Genomic DNA, 26,380 nt, shown 5'->3' with positions numbered 1-26,380 from the left:
AGCAAATCACTTTTAACAGTTTGTGAAAAGAATCACTTGCTACGACCACTTTCTTCTCTCTCTCACACTCCCAGATTGCCATTTCATTTTCTCCTCGCCTGCCAACTCCCCACATCTCCTCCCTTATTCTCAGTCTCACTTGATGACTTCATTCCTACTTCATTGAGAAATTGCAGTATATGAAGACTGTCATCTCTCTACATTTGGACTTGTATGCTCCACTTTTTCTCCAGTCACTCATGAATGACCTATTCTGTTGTTCAGCCAAAGGCATTATCTCTATCTGTGCATCAAATCCCATCCTCTTTCACCTAATCAAGGATATAGCTACAGAGATTCCCCCACTCTCTCCTATATGATCAAGTTTTCTTCTCTAATGAATCATTCTGATTAGCATCAGACATATTTTTATTTCTCATTAAAAGTAAAATAGAAAAGATTTGGGAAAATCAAGAATTTGTTCAGGAGGTAGAACTTCCAAAGACAAGAGGTCCTAAAAGAGAGAAAAGAGAAGAGGTATAAGTTATTTTTAAAATCAATATGATAAAGTTCTAGAACTGAAGGACATACATCTCTCAATCAAAAGATACCACAAAAAGAAAAAAGGCTTGTCCAAGGCATAACATTGTGAAATGTCAGAACACCAGAAGTAAAGAAAAGATTGTAAAGTTTTCAGAAAGAACAAGCATGTCATATGCTAAGAATTGGGAACCAGAATGGCATTGGACTCACAAGGAACACTGGAAACTCTAAGATAATTAAGCAATGCCTTCAAAATTCTGACGAGAAATTATTTAAATCTATACTTTTATACCCAGTGACATTATCAACCAAGTATGAAAGTGAAATAATATTTTCAAACTTATAACCTGTCAATAATGTACTTCCCATGCTTTCTTTTAGAAGAGCTAATGGAGGATGTGGTCCTCCAAAATGGTTGTGGAAAGTGAAATAAACCAATCTGAGAAAGACAAATATCACATGATCTCACATATTTGTGGAATCTAATGAGCAAAATGAATTGACCAAAAAAATAAGACCCAAAGCATGGAGGCATGGAACAGATTGACATACCTCAATGTGGGGTTAGGCAGGAAGGGGGGTGGGGAGGAAGAGAAGAGATAAACCAAAGAACACATATACTTACATGCATAGCCCATGTACATGGGCAATAGGGTAAGGAAGACCTGAGGGGGTGGGGAGGGGCTGGGAAGAGGAGGATGGGAGGGGGTGGAATGGGAGATATCTGTAATATGATCAACAATAAAAAATATATTTAAGCCGTAACGGTTTGGCTCAGTGGATAGAGCATTGGCCTTCGGACTGAAGGGTCCCAGGTTCGATTCCGGTCAAGGGCATGTACCTTGGTTGCGGGCACATCCCCAGTAGGAGGTGTGCAGGAGGTGGCTGATCAATGTTTCTCTCTCAATGTTTCTCTCTCATCGATGTTTCTAACTCTCTATCTCTCTCCCTTCCTCTCTGTGAAAAATCAATAAAATATATTAATATATATATATATATACATATATATATTTAAAAAGAAAAAAATGGGAGTGAATAAAGACATGGTAATCAGAAAACAGGTGGTCCTATTCAGGATAATGACCAGAAGGAGCTACAGAATGATAGTGAAGGGAAGTTCAGGGATGACAAGTAGCCTAGGACGAGCTAGTCCAGATTGTGGAGAGGTATGGAAGGTTCCTGGAGAGATATCTCCAAGAAAAAATTGAAGCTGATAGGTGACATAATGTATCAAAACATACTGAAAGGAGATTTTACACCTCTGGTAGGAGGTTTAGAGATACATGAGAGAAGCAGTACTTGTCAATATTAAATAATATAAAGTTCCAATAATTAAAAGAAACTTTCCAGTGCAATTGTCAGCAGATTAATGGAACAGAATGCATATCTCACAAATAGAACCTCTTATATATGATAAAGAAATCCTAAAGGCACTATAGCACAGAGGTAAAAAGTATGGATTTAAAGGGGCCAAAACACCTGGATTTAAACCCTGGCTCTGCCACCTCCTAGCTATATAAACTTGTACAAGTTGTTCAGCCACTCTAGACCTCAGTTTCCTCTTCTCAAAATTAAAATTAATAAAAGTGATTGCCTAGGTGACATGTAAGCATTCAGAACAGAGCCTGGCAATAGCAAATGCTATGTAAGACTTGCTATTATAGTGTTCCCTATCACAAGTCATGGGTGTGTCACCTATGCCCTTACACAGAGCCCTGCTCTTAGAGAGGCTCCACATAGTGGTTAAAGGCTCTGTCATTACCATATTAAAATTCTTAAGAAGCTCTAAGGAGTCTTGAATTTTCATTGTGCAATGAAATCCTGCAAGTCAATCAGGTAAAAGATGAATTATTCAACAACTAAACCCCAGTGTGTAGGAGGAAGGACAGGTTCGAGTTGGGTTCTCATTTCACACCATGTGGCACACTAAAAATATAACTACAGTTTAAATGAAATCTCCATGTTCTGAATTTAAATGGGAAGTACCTGTTTAAATAATATGATGAAATTTGTCTTTAAAAATTAATAATAAATATGTTCTAATATTGTTCACTAAATAGGCCTACAAATAAGAATCCAATAGCAAAAAGCACTCCTGGCACCTGGACATGGTCTTGTAATAAAATTTTCCACTAAAAGGAGCTAGTTTCTTTGGAGAAATGGCTAATTCTCCATCTTGTACAGGAGATGAACAAGATGAGCCTTGTCAGCAGGCTTGAAGTGGACATACTCTATTAGTACATGAACATCTTGTCATCCCAGGAAGCAAAGAAGTTAGCAAAGACTATGTGGACATGTCAACTAGAAGAGGTTCCCACTGGCCACAAGTGGGACAGTTTGAGCACCAGTAAGAATAATAACCACAATAGATAGAAACATATTATGCATGATTTATAATGGTATGCAAAGAAGAAAAACCTGAATGGTCATCAGAAAGAACCAACATTATTTTGAAAATTAGCAAATACAGACAAAAAAAACAACAACATTTGTTCTGCCATTACTATATGAAATGAACTGCCAGGTAAACAAATATTTGAAAAAAGGAAGTTTCCCTTTGTAGAATTCCAGCTAATAAGTGAAGAAGAAAAAACTCAGAATATTGGCATTGCAACCCCTATGGCATAGCGAATCTAAGCAGTGATCATCAGAGATTGCAAATATTACACAGAAAAAGGTAACCATGCATTAAATGCCACCTGATGGAAGTAAAACACTACCTACATCTGACCAAGCCCTATAGCCCTACGTACAATTTAAACCTAATACAGGGAACAGAAGACTATGTTAAACACCACTTAAGGGGCATAATCCAGACTTTGGGAAACTTGGCTGGACAAATGATACACTTTCTTCAACTAATAAATTGCAGGGAAATATGAGGGAGAGAAAACTTACAGTTTAGAAGAGACAACAACCAATTGTAATGTATGGGCCTTTTTTTGACTCCTGCTTCAAACTAACTTTAAAAAAAAAAAGAGACAATCAGAGAAATTTGGACATTTACTTACGTTTTTAAAATGACATTAAAAAGCGATTGTTGAGTATTTCTGGCTGTGACATAGGTGTTATAGTTATATTTCTAAAATGTCTTACGTTTTAGAAATACACATGGAAACATTTACAGATGCTATGAGATGATGCCTGTGATTTGTTTCAAGTACTAATAATTTAGAGGGCAGGGAAAAATTGGATGGCGGTATAGATGAAAAAAGATTGCTGTGAGTTAAGACTGGGGGATGAGTATATGGGTGTTTAATATTTTTGTATTTAAATTTTTCCATTAAAAGTCTTAAAGATATATTTTGGGGGAAAAGCTTACTTATAAATAGATGTTTAAACTGTACAAACTATATGGGGATATATTTAACTGATATAAGTAATCAATGACTTTAAAAATAAATAACATACTAAAGCAAAGACTGCTACTTTAACCCAAATAAAAACTAAAAATGTGTGTCCTTCCAAAAAATTTTAAATTAAAAAATAAACACTCTAAGAAAAATACCACGTATGAGAAATAAAAGGTTAAAATGTTCAACATAAAAGGCAGTTAATAATAGTAACTAATATATTGTGCCTAAAATGTATTAGCCACTCTTATAAGCACTCTACAACCATCATTTAAGCGCTTATAAAATAAAGAAGTACTAATATTCTATGATCTAATAGATAATTCATAGAAGCTCAAATAATCATAAGCAAATATATATTTAACTTCACAATAATCAAGTAATTGTTGTACTAAGATTTTAGCCTATCAAAATAGTGAAGAATATTGTTAGTGATTAATGCTGTTATTGATGGTGCAGTAAAATGGCAACTTCTTGCATAACCACTGGGAGCTTAAGTTGCAAGAATCTTTCTGGAGAGCAATTCAGCAATATTAATTGAGTCTTAAAATCATTTATACCTTTGATCCTATTATGCTTTCAGGAATGTATAGCATTAGCATGATCATAGATCACGTGAAGATGTAGTGCTAAGTGGTTTGTCAGAGTTTTCTTTGTAATAAAGAAAAATTGAAAGCAACCTAAATTCCAAAAAAAAAGGAGCATCTAAATAAATTATAGAACATCAATATGTTAGAATCTTAGGAGACCATTACAGTTATATTTTTGCTCTGGCCAGTGTGGCTCAGTTGGTTGGACATCCTCTGGTGCACTGGAGGATTGCCGGTTCAATTCCCAACCTGAGTTGCCAGTTCAATCCCCTGTATAGGGTGTACAGGAAGCAGCTAATAGACACTTTGCTCTTGCATCAATGTTTCTCTCTCCCTCTCCCTTCCAATCTCTCTAAAAATCTCATTTAAAAAATCTTTTAAAATAAAAGTTGTATTTTCAAGTGGAAAATAACCCATCAACAAAGGAATGGATACATTAATTGTGGAGTGTCCATGTAATTGAATATTAGTCAGCAACAACAAAACAATAAATAACTGAACATCATGAATGAATTTCAAAACATTATGCAGAGAGAAAAAAAAAAACTAAAAGAAGAGAATTATATGAAATTCTAGAACAGGTAAAACTTACCTGTGGCTAAAGATGTCAGATGTGTGGTTGCCTCCGAGGTAAGTGCAGGGATTGACTTAGAGGGTCATGAAGCAACTTTCTGAGAAGATGGAAATGTTCTGCACTGAGTGGCCAGATTATTATGACCACCTGACGTTTGTAGGCAAATTAGCTATAATTTCGTGCTGAAGTTGCTAGAGGGCCAGACCATTATAAATAGGGAATCAGGTTGTTTACCACGACAGTAGAAGTGATTTTTTTTCTGAAGATATGGGTAAACAACACGATTTATCATATATATATATATATCCCACATTCAAAGGCTGTTAAATCGCATTGTTTACCCATATCTTCAGAAAAAAAATCACTTCTACTGTCGTGGTAAACAACCTGATTCCCTATTTATAATGGTCTGGCCCTCTAGCAACTTCATCATGAAATTATAGCTAATTTGCCTACAAACGTCAGGTGGTCATAATAATCTGGCCACTCAGTGTATATTGTGATGAGTATGCATTAACCAGGTGTATCCTTTTGTCATTATCTCACTTTATCTACTTAATCTCTGCCCAGACTTAATGTAAGATCTTGCCTTTGACTCTATGTAAATCAGACCTCTGGGTTCTCCCTCCAGGGAGCATGCCCATGCCATTCCTTTTCCCTTCTCCTTCCCCTATAAGCACCTATTCCCTAACCTCTAAGGGACCCCATGAGACTTGCAACCAGGGAAGCAATGGGCAGCAGCAGCTGGTCCTGGGCTAACCCCTGAACTTGTCTCCCAGGCCCCCTTTTCTCCCCTTTCTCTGACTTCCCAGTGAGCCAAAGCAGCCCATTCTAAGCTCTCCTGTTGCTTCTTCTATGCCAGTGGTTCTCAACCTTCTGGCCCTTTAAATACAGTTCCTCATGTTGTGACCCAACCATAACATTATTTTCATTGCTACTTCATAACTGTAATTTTGCTACTGTTATGAATTGTAATGTAGATATCTGATATGCAGGATGGTCTTAAGCGACCCCTGTGAAAAGGTCGTTCGACCGCCAAAGGGGTCTCGACCCACAGGTTGAGAACCGCAGTTCTATGCCCTTCCTTGTTTCATTGTCCTAAGTATATCTTTGCTGCAGTCAATAAATTCTTGCTTTCTTTTCTAAAAAAACAACAGACCTCAAAAACCATATTTTCGAGAAGATTTAATAATTTAGGAAACATATTCAACTTACAAACTTAATTGGAAAAAAAAAACTTAATTGGAAAAATGGAAACATGCTACAATGCTGTATATACAGTATGGTCCTAAGTGTGTAAAAGAAAATACATGAATATATAGAGAGATACACAGAAATGACAAAGATATATTCCAATGAACAGGTACACATTTCATTATTAGAAAACACAATAAATATTCTTGAAACCTCACTTTATAACAAATCCTCTTTTTCTCTTTACATTCTATCTTTGGCCTTCTTGCAGTTCCTCAAATTCAAAACGTGTGGCTCCTAAGCCTCTGATGACCTCCTCATTCCCTCTAACTATTTAATTCCTGCTCAGCCTTCAGCTCTCAGATCAATCGTGACCTCCCCATCGAAGCTTTCCTTTCCCAGGCGGGGTCAACCACATTACGCTTCCCCTTCGTGACACTCAGCCTAAAACTAAAAGGGTAAAGGCAGAGGCAACAGCATTCTTTTTAGATCCAAAAGAGAAGCTTATTTTCAAGAAACAATAATCCAGGCAGAACCCCAAATAGTATTTGAATTAGGAGTTGAAGGCAAGGGGTATTTATGGGAAAGGGAAGAGGAATAATTGTATCAGCAGAAGGAAGGAATTTCTCTAGATGCAGATAAATTAACATAGTAATGCTAATTCTAAAGGGTGTTTTTAATTTTCATTCTGGTAGTCATAATATCTGCTCTCTTAATTTTTCAAACAGTTGTTTGGGGTAATGCTGCTTTAAGTCCAATCCAAAGGTTATTTTGACCAGTTTTAATATCCCAGAAGTTTGAGGAGTGAGATGTGCAAAGGCAATTCCTATGGGACTCAGACTCCATTTCAGAGTGGCTCAATTTATATTACTTTTTTACACACTTAACGACTGTAATTTTTCATTTCTTTGCATGTACCTTGAGTCAGCCAAACTGCAAGTTTAAGGGCACTGTCCTGTAGACTGCCAAGTCTGCCTAAGACTTTTTATACCAACTGCAAATTCTGGGGTTTTCCAAAAACACCCTCAGGTTCAATAACTTGCTAGAGAAACCCACTGACACCTGTTCATGGTTTCATTTATTACAGTGAAAGAATACAAATTAGAACCAGCCAGAGTTAGAAAAGACACATAGGGCAGAGTCTGGGCCATTTCCAGATGTGCAGCTCCTGTTGTCCTCAGGATGCATTACCCTCCTAGCATTTATGTGTTACAATTTGCACGAAGCATTGTCCATCTAGGACGCTCACCTGAGCTTTGGTGTCCAAAGTTTTTATTGAGAGTTTATTACATAGGCATGACTGATTGGTTGATTGATCACCTATGTGATTGAACTCAGTCTCTAAATCTTTCTGGCTTTCTGGCCATGGCCAGCTTCTACCCTAAGATTATTGAGTATGATCATTCCTACCCTGAGAAACCCCTTAGCGTAAACTATGAAGTGTGGTCTGAGGAGGTCACCATGAATAACAAAGACATTCCTATTGAGAAATTTTGAAGCATTTAGAGATTACCTCCCAGGAACTGATGGGGTAGGATGGGAATGGGGGAGGGGGAGTTGCAGAATAGACCTCCCTTTGCGCAGGCCAAATTCTTACTACACAGAATAGTTACGTAAATAATGTCCTCCACCCCCTCTCACTTGCAAAAAACTATAATCACATCTGGTTTTGCTTCCTGTTTCATCCCTAGCACCTAACATAGTGGTTGGAAAATGCTGAGTGTCTGCATAATTAGTACAGTTGACTCTTGAACAACGCGGCCATTAGAGGTGCTAACCCCACTCATGCAGTTGAAAATCCATGTATAACTTTGACTCTCCAAAACTTAACTTCTCCCCCCACTTTTTAAATTAAATTTATTGGGGTGACATTGGTTAATATGATCGTATAGGTTTCAGGTGCGGGTTTCTATGTTACACGATCACTGTGTACCGACCACCCAAAGTCAAATCTTCTCCTGCCACCTTATATTAGGACCCTTTCACTTCCCACCCCGTTCCCTCTGGCAACCACCACACTGCTATTTGTGTTCACCAGTTTCAATTTTATATCCGACATATGAGTGAAATCAATAGTTCTTAGCTTTTTCTGACTCACTTATTTTACTTAGCTTAATATTCTCAAGGTCCATCCATGTTGTTGCAAAAACTTAACTTCTAATAGCCTACTGTTGACTAGAAGCCTTACTGATAACATAAACAGTTGACTAACACATATTTTTTGTGTTATATGCATTTGTGAATACCTAATTTTCTCTTCATTTTTTAGGCTATCCAGTTCATCTGTGAGTTTTTTTCAAATTGTCACAAATCTCTAACAATTTTCATGTATATATATATATATATTTTGCATGATATGAGAGAGAGAGAGACAGACAGACAGACAGAGAAATACTTATTCTTGTGTTTCCTGACCAGAGATTGAACCCGAAACTTTGGCATATCTGGATGACGCTCTAACCAACTGAGCTGCCTGGCCAGTACTTCCAATATATTTACTGGGAGGAAAATTCGCATATAAATGGAGCTGTGCAGTTCAAACTCATGTTGTTCAATGACCAACTCTAGTGTATAGCATGAAATTGGCAGAGTCTGAATTTGAATCTTGGTTCTTCTCACTACTTGGGTTGACCCTGGATGGGTTATTTAACCTCTCACTGCCTACTTGTCCACATCTATAAATTAGGGATAATGATGACACCTATCTCATAGAGTTGCAATGAAGATTAAATGAATGAACATGAGTAAATTTCCCAGAATAAGGCCTGTCACAGAGTAAAAGCTAGATTAATGTTTAATATTATTAAATGCTCAATAAGTAATTTCTGAATAAGTGTCTGGCAAAGGAGAGGTGCTTAGTAAATATTAATTGAAATATATAAGATTTTCTTCTTTAGTAGATTTTCCTATTAATATAGTACCAGATGTATTAATTTGGACATGTCATCAATATACCTGATTTTCAGCTCTCAAATCTTATATTATTCTAAAGATTATAGCTCAATGATATGTTTAAGAAATATACAAAAAAAATTTCTGTCTTTTGTCCTTAACCATAAAGTGAGGAGTTGAATTAGATAGGGTTCAAGGTGGCTTCCAACTCCAACAAAATGTTATTTGTCCTTAGGAAACAAACTAAATATAACAACAGAGAAGACCATTTAACATGGAGACATGAAACGTTTGAATGTGTAAGTTTCTACTGAAAAAAAGAAAGGACATTCAGTTAATTACCAGAATTCATCTTTGATATATGAAAACATAGATTTGAATTATGGCAATGAATTTTTATTAGTTTGATGGAATTTGACTCCATGGCAAACCACACGCAGAGGCCTTGGGAAATTTATTTTAATCTGTGAGAAATGGTTTAGTTTATCGTGTCACTTAAGCTGGCTTAATGTGAGTATCTGGAAGATGATTGGTAATAGAATCAGTAATGTCTCCAAACACATTAAATACTTTCAAATAATGCTATTAGCAATTAGAAAAAATAATCAATGTGTAAAAACATTCATTTTAGTTACAATGTAATGCATAAATATTTAAATACTGTCACCAACTATTTATAAATTGATTTTTTATTACTGAGCAATTACTAAATTCTTTAATAAAAAGTAAATATGTCCCAACCACTTTTCTTACCATGTTTGTTTTCCAAAGGTAGCAAAAGTTAATGATTTGTTCTACATATGTCTATGCATATACACACAATAAGAAATGTATATATGTCCTGTTACTAAAAAAATATTTGTAAAGTGTTACTTTTTCTTGCCATTTTAGTGTTACCACAAGCAGTTACCCAGTTTGAAGAATTGGTTGGTATGGCAGAGGCCGTGCTTAAGGGTCGAGGAACCATGTTTACATCTGCATCCACCCTCTGGAGAGCAACAAACAACTCCTCACCAGACTCATTTGCCTCCCTGTGCAGTAATTCTAATTCTAATTCTAATTCCAGTTCGCCAATTTCCTTGAAAGCTGAAGAAGAGCACCACACTGATGAGAAGCAGGTCAGTTGGAATACCCACCCTATCTTTCTCTGGGATATAGTTAAATACAAAAATTAAAATAAGAGCACCGCTAGCAATATATCCTAAGAATCCCAAAACACCAATCAGAAAGAATAGATGCACAGCAGTGCTATTTACAATAGCTAAGATCTGGAAACAGCCCAAGTGCCCACCAGTAGATGAGTGGATAAAAAAGCTGTGGTACATTTACACAATGGACACTATGCAACTGTCTAAAAGAAAGATCTCTTACCCTTTGAGACAGCATGAAGGGATCTGGAGAGTATAATGTTAAGTAAAATAAGCCATTCAGGGGAAGACAAGTATCACATGGTCTCACTCATATGTGGAATCTAATGAAGAAAATAAACTGATGAACAAAATAGATCCAGAGACATAGAAGCATGGATCAGACTGATGAATCTCAGAGGGAAGGGGGTTAGGGGGCAGGAAGAGATTAACCAAAGAATTTATATGCATATGTGCATAATCCATAGACACACAATAGTGCAGTGAAGGCCTTGGGGGGAGAGAGGGGTGAGGGGATCAATGGGGAAAAAGGGGGACATCTGTAATACTTTAAACAATAAAAAATCATTTTTTTAAAAAAGAGCACAAAGTGACCATTGTTTTATCAGATACTTTTAGGTAACTTTAGATCACAACCATAACATTCCTATTACGTAAAACAGTAAATCTAATATTTGTGAAACAAATATCCAGGTTGTTTCTAAAACTAAAGTCAAATTGTAGGCAGTGATGATGTTTTAAAACTAGACAATTCTAAATCCAATAACAGAAGGATAACTGTGCATTAAGGGCTATGAAATCATATCTTTGGAAAGAGGTAAATTTCATCCTCTGCATGCTGTCTGAACACAGTTCTTTTGCTACTTCCTCAATTTCTCTTAATAAAAATATAGAAGCTAAAAAGACAGGAGTTTTGTTTGAATCGGGTATTATTGTTGGAAAATAGGCCTTCAAGAGCAATATTACATACTAAAAGTCTATCATTCAGAATATTTGAATCTTTTTTTTTTTTTGGTTTTTTGTTTTGTTTTGTTTTGTTTTAATATATTTTATTGATTTTTTACAGAGAGGGAGGGAGAGAGATAGAGAGTTAGAAACATCGATGAGAGAGAAACATCAATCAGCCGCCTCCTGCACATCTCCTACTGGGGATGTGCCCGCAACCCAGGTACATGCCCTTGACCGGAATTGAACCTGCGACCCTTCAGTCCGCAGGCCGATGCTCTATCCACTGAGCCAAACCGGTTTCGGCGGTGAATCTTAGTGTATTCGTTTCCTTCTGCAGTCTAACAGGCTACCACAGAATTAGTAATTTGTAAGAATACAGATTAAGTGTCTGGGAGTTCTGTATGTCAGAAGCGTGGTAATATCAAGCTATTGGCAGGGGACTCCTTTCCGGAGGCTCTCTGGAAGAATCTGTTTGCTGCTCCTTTGGGTTGTAGAATTCAGCTGCTGTGTTTGTAGAACTGAGTTCCAATTTTCTTGCTGACTGTGAATGGAAGGCCATTCCTGCTTCTAGAGGCAGCCACCTTCCTTGTTTTGCAGCCACTTCCACCATCCTCAAAGCCTGCCATGGCAAGCAAAGTCCCTCTCACTCTTCGGATCTCTCCTCCATGGTGTCCTGTATTCTGACCCTTTCTTCTGCCTCCCTCTTCTGCGTAGAAGGGCTCCTGTAATTAGGTCAGGGCCCACCTGGATAACCCAGGCTAGTCTTCCCATCTCAAGATACTTAACTTTAATCACACCTACAAAGTTGTTTTCCCATTCACAGTTTCCAGGGCCATTATTCTGCCTCCACACTTAGTTAAGTATGGAGGAGAAGACTAATTCTTAAAGCACCAAATCCAGATTCCATAACAAGAATATGTATATACTCTGTCTATGTATATACTCACAAATATTGGGAATTTTCTCAAAGACAGCATTTAACTCTAATCCCTGAAATGTAAAGTATATACTAAAAGTACAATGCATCTCCTTAAAGAACATTGATTCTGTTTTCTGGTATGCCTTAATTAGTAATATATTCTTCCAGATTTTACTTCCTTTTTCCTCTTCCAATGACTGTGTTCATTCTTTTTTTTTTTTTTTTCAGTTCAAGATTGAAAAATGGCAGATTGCTCGTTGTAACAAGAGCAAACCTCAGAAGTTTATTAATGATTTAATGCAAGTACTTTACACAAATGAATACATGGCCACACACAGCCTGACCGGTGCAAAATCCTCTACTTCAAGGGAGAAAGCAGTAAAGCCAGCTATGAATCAGAACGAAGTTCAAGAAATCATAGGTGATAAATTGATTGTATTATACTGTCACATGATTTTGAAATTATTTTACGCTTCTAGGTTAAGTTATTCTTTTATGATATTTTTCAAATTTATTTTTCTGTGAAAGAAAAATCTGAGGACAATCTAAACCCTAGTAAATATGGGAAATTTTATAGAAAAACTTTACTTTAAAAGTAGATATTAAACTAAAACTAAAATTGAATATTACTGAAAAGTTTGGATTCAGAAAATTCATAGATTTAGAAAAGTAAATCCTTTCAACTGAAATTTCATTAACAGTTTATATCTTATTTTCTCTTTGTCTTAGTTCTACCCTTTATCTTTATTCTAGGAAGAAAGAGGCTAATTTGACTTTACTTATGGTTTTCAACTTACTGATTCTCCTTAAATATAATAATCTAGATTGTCAAATAATTTTTTGAAAATATCTAACATATTTAGGGAATCACTGAATCCCAGCTCTCTATATTTTAATAGTATGTAATTTCTTACTTGGAAAAGGGTCAGACTCAACTATTCTAACTGATGTTGGGATAGATACAATTAAATTCCTAGCATTTTGGAGCAAGGAGAGATTTCAGAGCAAGCAGTAAGGTTAAAGTTGAGTGGAACCATAGGAAGACAAATATGTAGACCTTCGTTATCTCTTGCTTTCTTTGTAAAGCCTACTTATCTATTCATCTACTTAAAGATCTCCTAGGTGTTTGGGCTACTTTTGCAAAATGAAGACAAAATTGTAATGTGCTTCATGTTTTATCTCAGTTCATATCCTAAGATGCAAAGGCCTCCTAAAGTGTTTTTGTGTGCTGCTGTTGTTTTTTACAGGAGTCACAAAACAGTTATTCCCCAACACGGATGATGTCTCAATCAGAAGAATGATAGGGCAAAAGCTGAACAACTGTACCAAGAAGCCAAATTTAAGCAAAAATATGAACTCTCAGGATATTAAGTAGGTCCTTGTGGTAAGTATTTTCAACCTTCACCATCCTTCTAATGTGGCAAGAAGATGCAATACTTTTATCCCTGAAAAAGCATTTTCTGAACACTCTGCTCGAGAATACGAGTGGCCTGTGAAATGCTGGTATTCCTGGGGGTGAGGGTGGGGACAGGGAGGGGAATTTAAATGTGGGAAATGATGACTTCAGTCACACGGATTTTCCCTTCCTAAAAACTCCCAGGTATTTTGATACCCTTTAAGATGCCCAGGTGCACCCAGAAATCTCCAAGGAGAGCATATAGTGTGTAGTGTTTTCCAAGTGTGTTTTACTGAAGACCTTTTTTTTCCTTCACAGAACACATGCTAAGTTGTGGGTAGGGGTAGGAAGGAGCCAAAGGAAGAACACATGACAATTTAAGAAGTGTTTCTCTAGAACACATGAGATACATATCTTTGGGGAAAATCTGTGGCATGTCAATGGGACTGAACTCACAGCTCTAACCCAGCGATCGGACCTGTGTACCAACTCCTGGCTGGAATTATTGAGGGGTTTCCTTCACCACCCCCCATTCTGCTTCTCATTGTCTTTAAATCAGTTGTTATAGTTAGCTTGTTGGATGAGGGTTTTACCAAGATGTTTGTATTAAACTAAGGAAAAGAATTATTTGTTTACCGTGAGTTTTACAGAGATGCACTTTAGAGTCAGGCCCAGCCCCAGGCAAACCCTGAAATGGAATTTTGTGTTTGCCTTCATAACCCCTGGCTGTTTCACTTGTGCTCACCCTTCCTCTCCATTATTTTGATGGAAAATATCTAAAAATATACATTATTATGTTATTCATTTTTTAAAATATATTTTAATTGATTTCAGAGAAGAAGGGAGAGGGAGAGATAGAAACATCAATGATGAGAAAGAATCATTGATCTGCTGCCTCCTGTACTGGGGATCAAGCCCAAACCTGGGCATGTGCCCTTGACCGGAATCAAACCTGGGACCCTTCAGTCCGCAGGCTGATGCTCTATCCACTGAGCCAAACCAGCCAGGGCAATGTTATTAATGTTTTAATTGGTAAATAGAGCCATAGGGTAAACACAGGAGGGCAGGTTTTTTTGTCCATTTAACTTCTGCTTTGCCTGTTCTCCATCTAACGCTATCATTTCTGAGACTATTTTCTTTGTCTTTTTCTCTGACTGTGTTTTAAATGGGATGTGGAACTGTGGATTGTAGTAATTCAACCGACCCACTCTCCACCCATTGCTGACTATCACCCCATCCTCCCTGAGGGTCCTTTACTATTTTGCTATCCAAGTAAGGCTACTGATGAGGGTCAACAATAGTCTCTCTTCCTTAAAGACAAACAAACAAAATTACTTATAACAACTGCAGAGGGATTCTTTCCCTTGGCTCATATATACTGGTAGACTGACCTAAAGATTTATAAAACATAAGGACATTTTATCCCTCGTGATTAAAAATTTAAGTAGGCTGTGAATTTCATATTTTCTCAGTTAGTAGATAGTATTTAAATGAGCCCTCAGAACTTCTCATTTTGACATGGGCTACCTCATTAATGTGTACAATGGCCAAGTTCCCTCTCTAAATACCATGCAACCACACACACGAGTCACAGAGCTATCTTTTGTAGCACATTATCACATTTCAGGGTTCTCCACAGCATTTTAATATTCTCACTTCTGCCTTTTTAATATCTCAGACTGCCAAGGGTAAGTACAAAACTCATCTCCGACAAGATCAGTCAGCAGAGTGTTGAAGAAATTTAGTCAAAAGGTTTTTATATCAGTTTTGCTTGTGCTTGCTAGGAGTAGTGTTATTAAATCGCCTGGGTATGGCCTCAAATGACATTTTAAAAAGGAACAAATCTCTTGCTATGAACTCAATATATTCTTGTGCCTTCTGAGCCTTAGCCTTGCTTGGTTGTCAAGTTGCTTGGAATGGAAATGGATATATTTTGAATCAAAAATAGAGATTAACAAGGTGTCAGAAGTAATTTTGTTCTGAATGGGAAAAGCTTTTTTAGGTATCTTTCATTTGAAGTATAGTTCAATCAAAATTATTTCAAAAAGGACTGAGAAACAATATGGGGGAGGGCAGCGTATTTAGCCATACTTGATGCATTAGTCAGATATAGCACCACCTAGTGGTCATTTAACTAACAGGAACCCCCAAAGTTGACTACACTTAACTTCGGTAAACCATGTCCCCTGCTCAACCAACCCCTGTCCCTCAAAAGTATTCTTTGGAAAAATAATTCCCTTGCATTACTATTAACAGGGAGTATTCTTCAAAGTCATATAGACTTATATGAACTCCTATTCATTCCAACCCCCACCGACGTGCCCTGTGGCTGACTGTGCCCTCCACCCAGTACTGAGCTCGAGGTTGCCATCGGTGGCTTGGATTTGAAAGGACAGCCATTTCCCAGCTAAGACTTAGTTCTTTGAGGATTAATACTCAATTACATCCTTCCCCCTTTATCATCTATTCTCTCACATTCCTGTGACAGCTGTTAGGCCAAAGTGAGAGGCAACAAGCATTTTTTGAGATCCAAAAGAATAGCTCTTAGGAAAGCACCGATTTGGGCAGAAAGCCACATAGTGTTCCAATTAGGAGGGGAGGCAAGGGGTGTTTATGAGAAAGGGAAGGGGGAACAATTACATTAACAGAAGGAAGGATTTCTATTGTGCAAAGAAGCTAACACAGTGATGCTAATTCTAAAGAATGTTTTCAATTTTCAGTCCAGTAGTCATAATACCTGCTTTCTTATTATCTTTGCAAACAATTGTCTGGGGTACATTGCTGCTTTGGGTTATTTTTCCCAGTTTTAACATTCCAAGGGGCTGAGAAATAAGTAAGACATGCAGTTCCTCTGGGATGGCAGTTCTGACTCCACTTAAAAGTGGCTCCATTTATATTATTTTTCACTGCCCTCAAGTTGCCTGAAGCTCACACTTTGCCAAGAGCTTGATGTTGCCCATCTTTCTGGTCTTTCTCCATTTCCCCCCTCTCTCTTGTAGGAGCTGAAGAAAATTTTATTCATAAGAATATTAGCATACCACCACCTCTATAACATCCCTCTAAACAGCCTTCTCCAGAAATTTCCAAGTATATATAATCTGTACTATAATGTTACATATCATATATTAAAAGTTAAAGTTGACCTAACACAGCAGTGCTGAAACGGGATTGAAGGGATTTTGTCCCCTGCCCCTCAACTGGGGGATATTTGCAAATGTCTGGAGATATTGTTGGTTGACTCACTGGGTGATACTACTGACATCTAGTGGACAGAAGTCAGGGATGCTGCTAAACATCCTACAATGGACAGCAAAGAATTACCCAGCCCAAAATACCAACTGTGCCAAGGTTGAAAAATTCTAGTCTAAATATTTTCCTTATTTTAGAGATAATGAAACTAAAGCCTAAAAAGGTTAAGTGAATTGACAAGGTCATATAATTAGTAGCTATTAGAGAGCCAACACTAGCATAAAGTTTTTCGTATTTCTTTTTTAGGGGGCTGGGGGGGGTAGTAGGTGGGGAGAGGGATGGGGAGAGACTTTTAAACACACACACAACACTGTACTAAAATCCAGGGGGCAAATAAATTATAGAAACTACATACAACATAAAAATGGCCATGTTTGCAAAGCTGCAACCTTGATAAACGACTGGCCATAGACACCGCATGGAGTTTATCAGTCCCAAATGCTCTTGTCTGTGCTGGAGGGACCGGTTCAGTGGAGGTTCAATGGGGTCAGACCTGGTTTCCTGACCCGTGAGAGCTGGCCGGATAACCCGGTGTAGCTCGGTCCCAGGCGAGCACAAAGTGGTCCCTCTCAAACCATGACGGGTTCTGTGTTTTATTCAGAACTGAAGAGGGTTGGTTTGTACTCCTGACCCTGACCTATCCCTGAAGTATCCTGAGTTCTGGAATTTGTAAGATTCTCCTCCTGGCAGCTGATGGCCAAAGTGAGACTGTGGTCGCAGCGCAACAACTCCTCCTGGTGTGTGGCTAGAAGTAGCTCTCTCACGGGGAGAGGACTGGCTGAGCAGTCCACCACAAGGGCCTCATGAGTGGCCAAAGGTCCTGTGGAGTGGACACTGGGCCATTGGTGGAGGGCGTGGCAGGTGAAGGTGCCACCCTGCAGCAGATGCAATGGGGGCTGAGGCTTGGCCATGAGGAGCACGTCAGAGAAGAGGAAGAATGTTGGGGTCCAACCCCAGCAGGTCCAGGGGTTCCCAAACATGTGGACAGAGTCCACACTTCCCTCAGGCAGCGGCCCAGACACTCCTGTAGGAATGGCTGCTAATGGGCGAGTCTGGGGTTAGTATTGCGTGGGTGGTGGAATGGAGGTCCAATCCTGCACTGCCTGGGGTTGCCCTGAAGAGGTCACTGACTGATTGAAATTTGCTGAGGGGTTGAGGGTTGATGCCCCTATTATTGCAGGGGCCTGAGGCTGGCCCCTTCTCAAGTTTCCCGATTGAGGTGATGGGATAGAATCTCCTTGGGAGAGGTTTGTAGAACTTAAAGGTTGACCATTTTTATGGTATTTTGATCTGTATGTTTATTAAAAATTTAAGTCAAAATTTGTAATAGACACACACACACAAAAACTACTGCCCCTGTTCAAATACTATAAGAATTCTCATGGTGAATGGCATGAGACAGCCAGGCTTCTTCTAGAGCTGTACAAACTACTGGGCGAGTTAGTAAATCCGCCTGATAATTTCCTTCGCTTAAGGGTCCTGGTAGGCAGGAATGAGCTCTAATATGTCCAATATAGGAAGCCTTTTCTCGTTTATGAATGTAAGTTTGTAGCTGAGTTAACAAAGAGAAAATGGCTGTTCTTCCTTGTGGGAGAGAGACGGTCTCAATATGAAGAAATAATTTAACTATATATTGAGAGTCAGTGTACAAGTTAAAGGGAACCTGTTGCAATTGTTCAAAAGCATACATGCCTGCCAAAACTCTGTTCCCTGGGCTGACATCTCTGGGGTTTGTCAAACATGGTAGTGTCTCTGGTGGGATGAGGAGAGAAACACCATGATACTTGGAATGTTTGTACTTTTCTCTGATGGACTGCTGCGCGTGCTGCGGTGCTCTGAGGTAGGTCTGGTGCAGGTCCAGGAGACAGGGCTTCAGACTCTCCAGGGTGTAGCCCGTCTTCTGTGCCAAGGATTCAGGCCAGCTTTGTCCTGTGACTGTGTAGAGTGCTAGATGAAAGGCCGCTCCGGCAATAACTGATGGCAAATACTTAAGGTAGGGGTCAGCATCTACCAAACTTAACTCTCCCAGAAACATCGCTAAACTTTCAACTTTGCAGTTGGAAGGCTGCTGGTGCAGAAAGTACTGGGTGAGGAACTGATTGACAGTTGCTGCCGCTAAGTCAAAAGAAAGGACTCTCAGAACGAGGTGCTCCATTCGCAGAACTTGTTTCTTGGTGTAGGTATAATCTGTAATGTACACAAACTCTGCAACCTTTGGGGGGTATATTTCTTCAAACTTTGAGGCTAACAGCATAGCAGCAGTGCCCACCAGCTGAAGTTTTCCTCTGAGCACAGACATGTAGGAAAGGAACCTGTCGATGTAGTTCACAGCCAAGTGCAGGGTCTCATTCTGTAGTCTAAACTCTTCTCCTACTTTCACTAACCAGTCCACAAGGATAGCCCTCATGCTGTTGTTGATGGCCGGCTGCTTCTTCATGTAGCCCACTTCAGGCTTACATTTAATCTCCATCTCCCTGAGGTATGTGTGAATGTCCTCGTGGCAGTCTGGGACTTCAGTAACACTCACTGGCTCTTCCTCTTCCAACACAATTGACATGTCCATAGCTTCTGGTGACTCCAAACTATTATCCAGTGGTTTTTCTGGGTTCAGGCACCATATGTTGGGGACTTGCCCCAGCAGGTCCAGAGGTTCCCAAAGGTGTGGACTGAGTCGGCAAAGAAGGAATGACACGGAGACAGCGTTCTGTTGATCAGCAGCCTAGCCAGGTTCTCCAGCCAGGTTCTGTCTTTATTCTCCTATTACATCTGTATTTATACCAGTTGATTTTAATCCTATCCATTCTATTCCAAAGGTTAGGGCGTTTGTTATCTCCATGCCAAGGTCACTACTCTATTGTTCTGTTAAGCTACAAGGAAGTAACTGAAGGAGATTATCCTAAGTAAAGATTATGTACCTTAAGCGTGATTGTTCGTAGTTAAAGTGATTGACTACCCGCCTGGCACTTAGTTAAGAGGTTTTACTGATTTATTCCCTTCCTTAGTCCTGTTAATCCCTAACTCCAGGGAAAAATCCCCACCTGGGGAAACAACCTTTCTCGGAGAGGTGACCTTGGTTAAAACACATAGCACTGAGTAGGGGAACAAACATATTAAGAACAGTATGCCATATACGCCAGGTCCCTTGAAACATATGCTGTGCAGATGTTTCTTCCCTGCAGCGACTGTGTCAAGCAGCAAGGATGGACTGGCTTCCGGCAAATTCCCCCTTTTTTATTTTTTAAATGATAGTGTGTGTAAATCAGACGCCACCTCTCAGATTGGGTTGTTTAAGACTCGGAAGAAGACTGACAAGCAATGATAGCGAATAGCTATAAACATAGTGGATGGAGTGCACACGGAGCCTTGTTGCTGTAGAAGGTTGCTGGCCTCTTCAGTCAAGGGATTTCAGCTGTCCTAAAGTCGGTGGTTTGGTTGTCCTCGTTGATCTGGCTAGCGGGCTTTATCGCCGGCGACAGGCTTCCGGAAGCGTCAGCACCTTGAACGGCTGTATCAACGGGTCTATCAGGGCCGTGCTTGATGGTGGTGTCGGCGTCCTGGGAGGAGTCAGCTGTGCCCTCTGGGTGGGCTGATATGGATAATGGGGCGGAGGGCGGGGGGGGGGGGGGGGGGAGATGAGGCAGAGGCGGAGGGCGGTGTGACATGAGGTCGGACTAGACGGTCTAGAATCCACACAGGTGAGTCTGCATCCTGTGGAAATAGACAAGCATATCCTCTCCCCCCAGGCTAAAAGTACATCAGGTCCCTTCCCGGCTCCTGCAAGCAAGTCTAACCATTTGACGAGGGCTTTAGGTTTAATTAGATCAGGGTTCCAATGTCTGTATATCGGGGAATTTCCCTCAGAATCTACATTTAGTATGTTAATTACAAACAGAGTATGTTGTAGAACATGATGAGGAGAGGAATATTTAAACTCATTTTCTTGTAATTTTTTAATTTGTTTTTAAAGTTTGGTGAGCCCTTTCTACGATTGCTTGGCCTTGAGGATTGTAGGGTATTCCTGTAGTATGTGCGATGCCGAATGTAGAGCATAAGTTTTTAAAAGCTCTAGAGGTATAGGCAGGCCATTGTCTGTTTTAAGTGCCCTTGGTATTCCTAGGTAGGAAAAACACTGGAATAAATGTTGACTTAGTTCTTTAAAGGCTTCTCCTGTACGTGCAGAAGCAAGGATAACATGAGAAAAGGTATCAATACAAACATGCACATAGCAAAGTTTGCCAAAAGATGGGACATGAGTAATATCCATCTGCCATAAGTCACAGGGTCTAAGTCCTCTTGGATTAACTCCAGTAGCAGGGCTAGGAAAATGAGTAGGACAATAGCCACAGTCACGCACAATACTTCGAGCAGCTTCTCTAGATAAGCGATAATATAGACGGAGAGCAGAAGCATTTTGATGGTGAATGGCATGAGACCACCAGGCTTCTTCTAGAGCTGTACAAACTACTGGGCAAGTTAGTAAATCCGCCTGATAATTTCCTTCGCTTAAGGGTCCTGGTAGGCAGGAATGAGCTCTAATATGTACAATATAGAAAGCCTTTTCTCGTTTATGAATGTAAGTTTGTAGCAGAGTTAACAAAGAGAAAATGGCCGTTCTTCCTTGTGGGAGAGAGACGGTCTCAATATGAGGAAATAATTTAACTATATATTGAGAGTCAGTGTACAAGTTAAAGGGAACCTGTTGCAATTGACTAACATCCCCTGTAACGAGGTGGAGCTCTGTCCTAATATTAAACTACACTTCCCTCAGGCAGCGGCCCAGACACTCCTGTAGGAATGGCTTCTAAGGGCGAGTCTGGGGTTAGTATTGTGTGGGTGGTGGAATGGAGATCCAATCCTGCACTGCCTGGGGTTGCCCTGAAGAGGTCACTGACTGATTGAAATTTGCTGAGGGGTTGAGGGTTGATGCCCCTATTATTGCAGGGGCCTGGGGCTGGCTCCTTCTCAAGTTTCCCGATTGAGGTGATGGGATAGAATCTCCTTGGGAGAGGTTTGTAGAATTTAAAGGCTGACCATTTTATGGTGTTTTGATCTGTATGTTTATTAAAAATTTAAGTCAAAATTTGTAATAGACACACACACACACAAACTACTGCCCCTGTTAAAATACTATAAGAATTCTAAAATAGATTTGCTCTGTTTTTTGAAATGTGTCCTTTATAGGTACTATACGTATCTGAAATAAAGCACCTCAAGTTTTAAATGTAACGTTGGATTTTGTTGGAGAATCTGCAACCTCCCTGGTGAGCACAGAGGGACAGGTGCAGGGACAGGCTGAGACATCTGTGACATCGATGGACTCTCCTGATGGAGCAACAAGCTTGCTGAAGAAGTTGCATGTATATTCCACCCTAAATATCCACGATGCATCAAACTAGAGAATTTCTAGCAGTTAAATAAGCATGCATTATGGTTTCTTGCCTTTTTCTGTCCCAAAATCTTCTCTGTACAGCTGACTTAACAGGATAGTCAGAGCTCTTATCACAACAAAAAACGTCAACCCTTAAAATTTGTCATTGCCCTCACCAATTGCTGTACATTATTACCAGTCACTCTCCATGTTGGTTTTCGGATCTTTAGCATGAGCACATGTGTGGGAAAGTACAGGGAAATAAATAATCAGTGTTCACAAGTAAGAGAGCAGCAGAGTCAGCCTAAAATCTGATAAGCCTATCTCACCGAGTCATAGTGTTTGAGCAATAAAATTATAAGATAAGTCTGTTACTTAAAATGTATAGAATAACAATTTTTTAAAATGAGAGCAGCAAGATCTTTTATTTTAATATGAAACTGTTTCGTTGTACTCCTAAAAAGGAAATAAACCCAAAAATCTGTAATTGTTAAACAATGCATCAACTTTCAGAAAAATCTTTTATGTTTGTTCACATGCCTCTAACTTTTTATTGCCCGGAACTATAAATGCAGATATGCAATATAAAACACCAATGTCATCTAAAAAGGCCTATGTAAGACATAATATCCTATGTATTTGGTTATATTAGTACATTGCTTAGTTTTAACTGGTTTGTTTTCATAACATCAGAAGAAAAAATAATTAAACAAAAGCATATGGGGTTGATAATCACACCAAAAGAAAAATACCATTTTGCAAATGATTGAAAGGTAAAACTTTCTTCCTCAAGAGGCTTCTCCTTTGATGTCAGGTTGTCAGGTGACAGCTCTGCATCGCTACGCCATGCTTCTTCAAGTGCACAAGGTTATGCATAAACTTGTAAAAAACGATGCATATAATAGACAGTTCAGAACTGAAGACCCAGGGAGCATTCCACAAATGTTGCTCGATAACTATGTAGTTGTATAAAATGACTCTTCCTGAGGAAATAACTTATGTTAACATTTGCTACTTTTACTTAAAAATAAATAAATCCCATTGAAAACATAAACAGTATTTGCTTGTTTCTTATTAATGTATAAAATCCAGGGGGGAGGGGAATCCCTTTCTAGATTGATGGCTTCTTTTACCCACACATTGAGGCACTACCATTACAGTTGGGCTGTGTGGCTCTAGCTGGTTTGTCCTCTAAAGAGCCCTGATGCCGAAACCGGTTTGGCTCAGTGGATAGAGCGTCGGTCTGTGGACTGAAAGGTCCCAGGTTCGATTCCGGTCAAGGGCATGTACCTGGGTTGTGGGCACATCCCCAGGAGGAGATGTGTAGGAGGCACCTGATCGATGTTTCTCTCTCATCGATGTTTCTAACTCTCTATCTCTCTCCCTTCCTCTCTGTAAAAAATCAATAAAATATATTAAAAAAAAAAAAAAAAAAAAAAGAGCCCTGATGCCCTGCCCATGTGGCTCAGTGGTTGAGTGTCGACCTATGAACCAGGAGGTCACGGTTTGATTCCTGGTCAGGGCACATGGGTTGCGGGCTTGATTCCCAGTGTGGGATGTGCAGGAGGCAGTGTTTCTCTCTCATCATTGATGTCTCTCTATCTCTATCTCTCTCTCTTCCTTCATCTCTGAAATTAATAAAAATATATTTTAAAAAATAAAGAGCCCTGCTATGCAGAATAAACAGACAATATCCATAATCAATATTCGTTCTGTATAGGATATTTACACAATGTCCTTATATGTCATTTCCTTAAAAAATACTTTGTAACATAAGTTTTGCCTACTAAATGTAAATAAAATTTCCTTTGCAAAACATAACTATATTATTCAACTGAAATGTCAATGGTCCTTCTTTAAAGGAATCTGAGATATGTTGATATTTTTATGGCTAACAGAAGATATGCATGGTTTTTAATTCAGCTTCATATATTGGTTTTAAATTAGTTACAAATTAAGAAAACTAATGAAACTGAATAGAGTGACCAGAAAGCAATTGATATTCATATATATGTAAGGTACATACTATGTACTCACATATATAAGAATTTAGAATATGATTAAAGTAGAACCTTTAATAAGTAGGGAAAGGAAGGTTTATTCAATAAATGACACAGACAATTGATGAATGAAAATTAAGTTATATTTCTACTTCAAACCATATTTCATAAAGAGTTCCAGATTATAAACTGATGAACAAAAACAGATCCAGAGACAGAGAAGCATTGATCAGACCGTCAAACCTCAAAGGGAAGGCAGGGGAGGGTGGGGTTAAGGGGGAGAGATCAACCAAAGGACTTGTATGCATGCATATAAGCCTAACCAATGGATACAGTCACTGGGGGTGTGAGGGCATGAGTGGGGGGGGGGGGGCAGTGGGGGGGATAAGGACACATATATAATACCTTAATCAATAAAGAAAAGAAAATTTAAAAAAAAGAGAGTTCCAGATAAATAAAAAGGTAAAAATGGGACTAAGATGCAAAAATACAGGCCTGGCTGGGTGGCTTAATTGATTGGAGTGTTGTCCCAAAAGGTGGTGGATTTAATTCCCGGTCAAGGCACATACCTAGGTTGCAGGTTAGATCCCTGGTTGGGTACCTACAGAAGGCAACTGATCGGTGTTTCTCACATCAATGTCTCTCTCTCTCTCTCTCTCTCTCTCTCTCTCTCTGTCTCTTTCTCTCTCTCTCTCTCTTTCTCTCTCTCTAAAGTCAATAAAAAACATATTTTTTAAAAATAAGCAAAACACCTGAATAGACATTTTGCTAAAGACATACAAATGGCCAACAGTTACATGAAAAGTTGCTCAACATCATTAATCATCAGGGATCTGCAAATCAAAACCACAATGAGCTATCACCTCACACCTGATAAGATGGCTATTATCAAAAATTCAAAAGATGACCAGTGTTGACCGGGATGTGGAGAAAAGGGAACCCTCTGCACTGTATGTGGGAATGTAAATTGGTATAGTCATTATAGAAAACAGTATGGAAAGTTCCTAAAAAAATTAAAAATAGAACTAACACATGATACAGCAATCCCACTTCTGGGTATATATGTGAAGGAAATGAATCAGTTTCTTAAGAAAACATTTATATTCCTATGTTCACTGCATCATTATTCACAATAGCCAAGACATGGAAACAACCTAAGTGTCTCTCGCCAGATGACTGGATAAAGACAATGTGTTGGAATATTATTCTACCTTAAAAAGAGAATGAAATCCTGCCATCTACAGCAACATGGATGAACCTGGAGGACAGTATGCTAAGTGAAATAAGCCAGGCATAGAAAAACAAATACTGCATGATCTCAAATGTGGAATCTAAAATAGTTGAATTCATGGCAATAGAGAGTAGAATGCTTCTTAGCAGGGGCTGTGGGGATGGGGGAAACGGAAAGATGTTGGTCCAAAGGTACAAATTTTATTTCTATTTTTTATTGAATGTATTGGGGTGACACAGGTAAACAAAATTATTCAGGTTTCAGGTGCACAATTCTAACACTACCTGATTTTGAGACGTATTGCATAGCCACAGCAATCAAGACAATGTGATAGTGGTGTGAAGATAGATAAACCCATCAATTGAACATAATAGAAATTTCAGAAATAGGCCCACACATATATGGACAACTAGTATTTGAGAAAGATGCAAAGGTAATTAAGAGGAGAAAGGATAGTCTTTTCAACAGTTGGTGCTGGAACAATTCTATATCCGTATGGAAAAGCATGAACTTCAATCCATACCTCATACTATATACAAAAATGAATTAAAAAATGGACCTAAAATTAAAATCTAATTCTAAAATTTCTAGTAGAAAACAAAGGAGAACATATTTGTAACTTTGCTTAGGCAAAGACTTCCTAGATGTATGATCCAATAAAGTAAAAACTGATAAATTAGACTTCATCAAATGTAAGAACTTCTCTTTGAAAGACAATTTTAAGAAAATGAAAAGACAAGCTAGAGCCCAGGAGAAAATATTCGCAAGTCACACATCATGTTAACGACTTGTATCCAGAATAAATAAATCTCAAAATTCAATAATAAGAAAATAAATAACCCATTTAAAATAATGGTCATACAATATTAACAGATACAATCAATGAAGATATTATGGATGGTAAATAAACACATAAAAAGAGGTCAACGTTAGTAATTAGGCTAATGCAAATTAAAACTACGATGTGGTATCACTAATACACCTATTAGGACATCT

At 38.7% G+C, this 26,380-nt stretch overlaps 2 protein-coding genes across 5 annotated transcripts in view; one reads left to right on the top strand and one right to left on the bottom strand.

The window, feature by feature from the left end:
* Positions 1–23,348, top strand: part of BEND6 (BEN domain containing 6) — a 50,115-nt gene extending 26,767 nt beyond the window's left edge. For 2 of the 4 annotated variants that reach the window (XM_070418336.1, XM_070418337.1), the window contains 4 exons: positions 10,017–10,243; positions 12,369–12,561; positions 13,388–13,524; positions 21,967–23,348. In XM_070418336.1, coding sequence (XP_070274437.1) covers positions 10,017–10,243; positions 12,369–12,561; positions 13,388–13,515 — 548 coding nt within the window. In that variant the 3' untranslated portion in view covers positions 13,516–13,524; positions 21,967–23,348. Of the gene's footprint in view, positions 1–9,360; positions 9,425–10,016; positions 10,244–12,368; positions 12,562–13,387; positions 13,525–21,966 lie in introns of those variants that run through there. The other 2 variants (XM_070418339.1, XM_070418338.1) reach the window with 2 other exon arrangements.
* On the bottom strand, positions 17,379–19,348 carry LOC139012890 (cyclin-A2-like). Its single transcript, XM_070419102.1, has 2 exons — positions 18,449–19,348; positions 17,379–17,837 (listed from the first exon to the last, which is right to left on the bottom strand). The coding sequence occupies exons 1-2, from the start codon at positions 19,346–19,348 to the stop codon at positions 17,379–17,381; spliced, it is 1,359 nt and encodes a 452-aa protein (XP_070275203.1).
* Positions 23,349–26,380: the final 3,032 nt, after the last annotated feature.

The sequence above is a fragment of the Myotis yumanensis genome, unplaced genomic scaffold (genome assembly GCF_028538775.1).
Source record: "Myotis yumanensis isolate MYYU_CA2020_CCGP unplaced genomic scaffold, mMyoYum1.0.hap1 SCAF_6, whole genome shotgun sequence".
NCBI lineage: Eukaryota > Metazoa > Chordata > Mammalia > Chiroptera > Vespertilionidae > Myotis > Myotis yumanensis.
The sequence above is the reverse complement of the archived record's forward strand: the minus strand, read 5'-3'. Positions and strand labels throughout refer to the sequence as shown.

Coding starts and splice junctions, on each gene's coding strand:
- LOC139012890 (XM_070419102.1), bottom strand. CDS start 19,348: ATGGACATGTCAATTGTGTTGGAAGAGGAAGAGCCAGTGAGTGTTACT. Junction 17,838..18,448: donor CTTTTGAACAATTGCAACAG/GTTCCCTTTAAC, acceptor TACTAACCCCAG/ACTCGCCCATTAGCAGCCAT.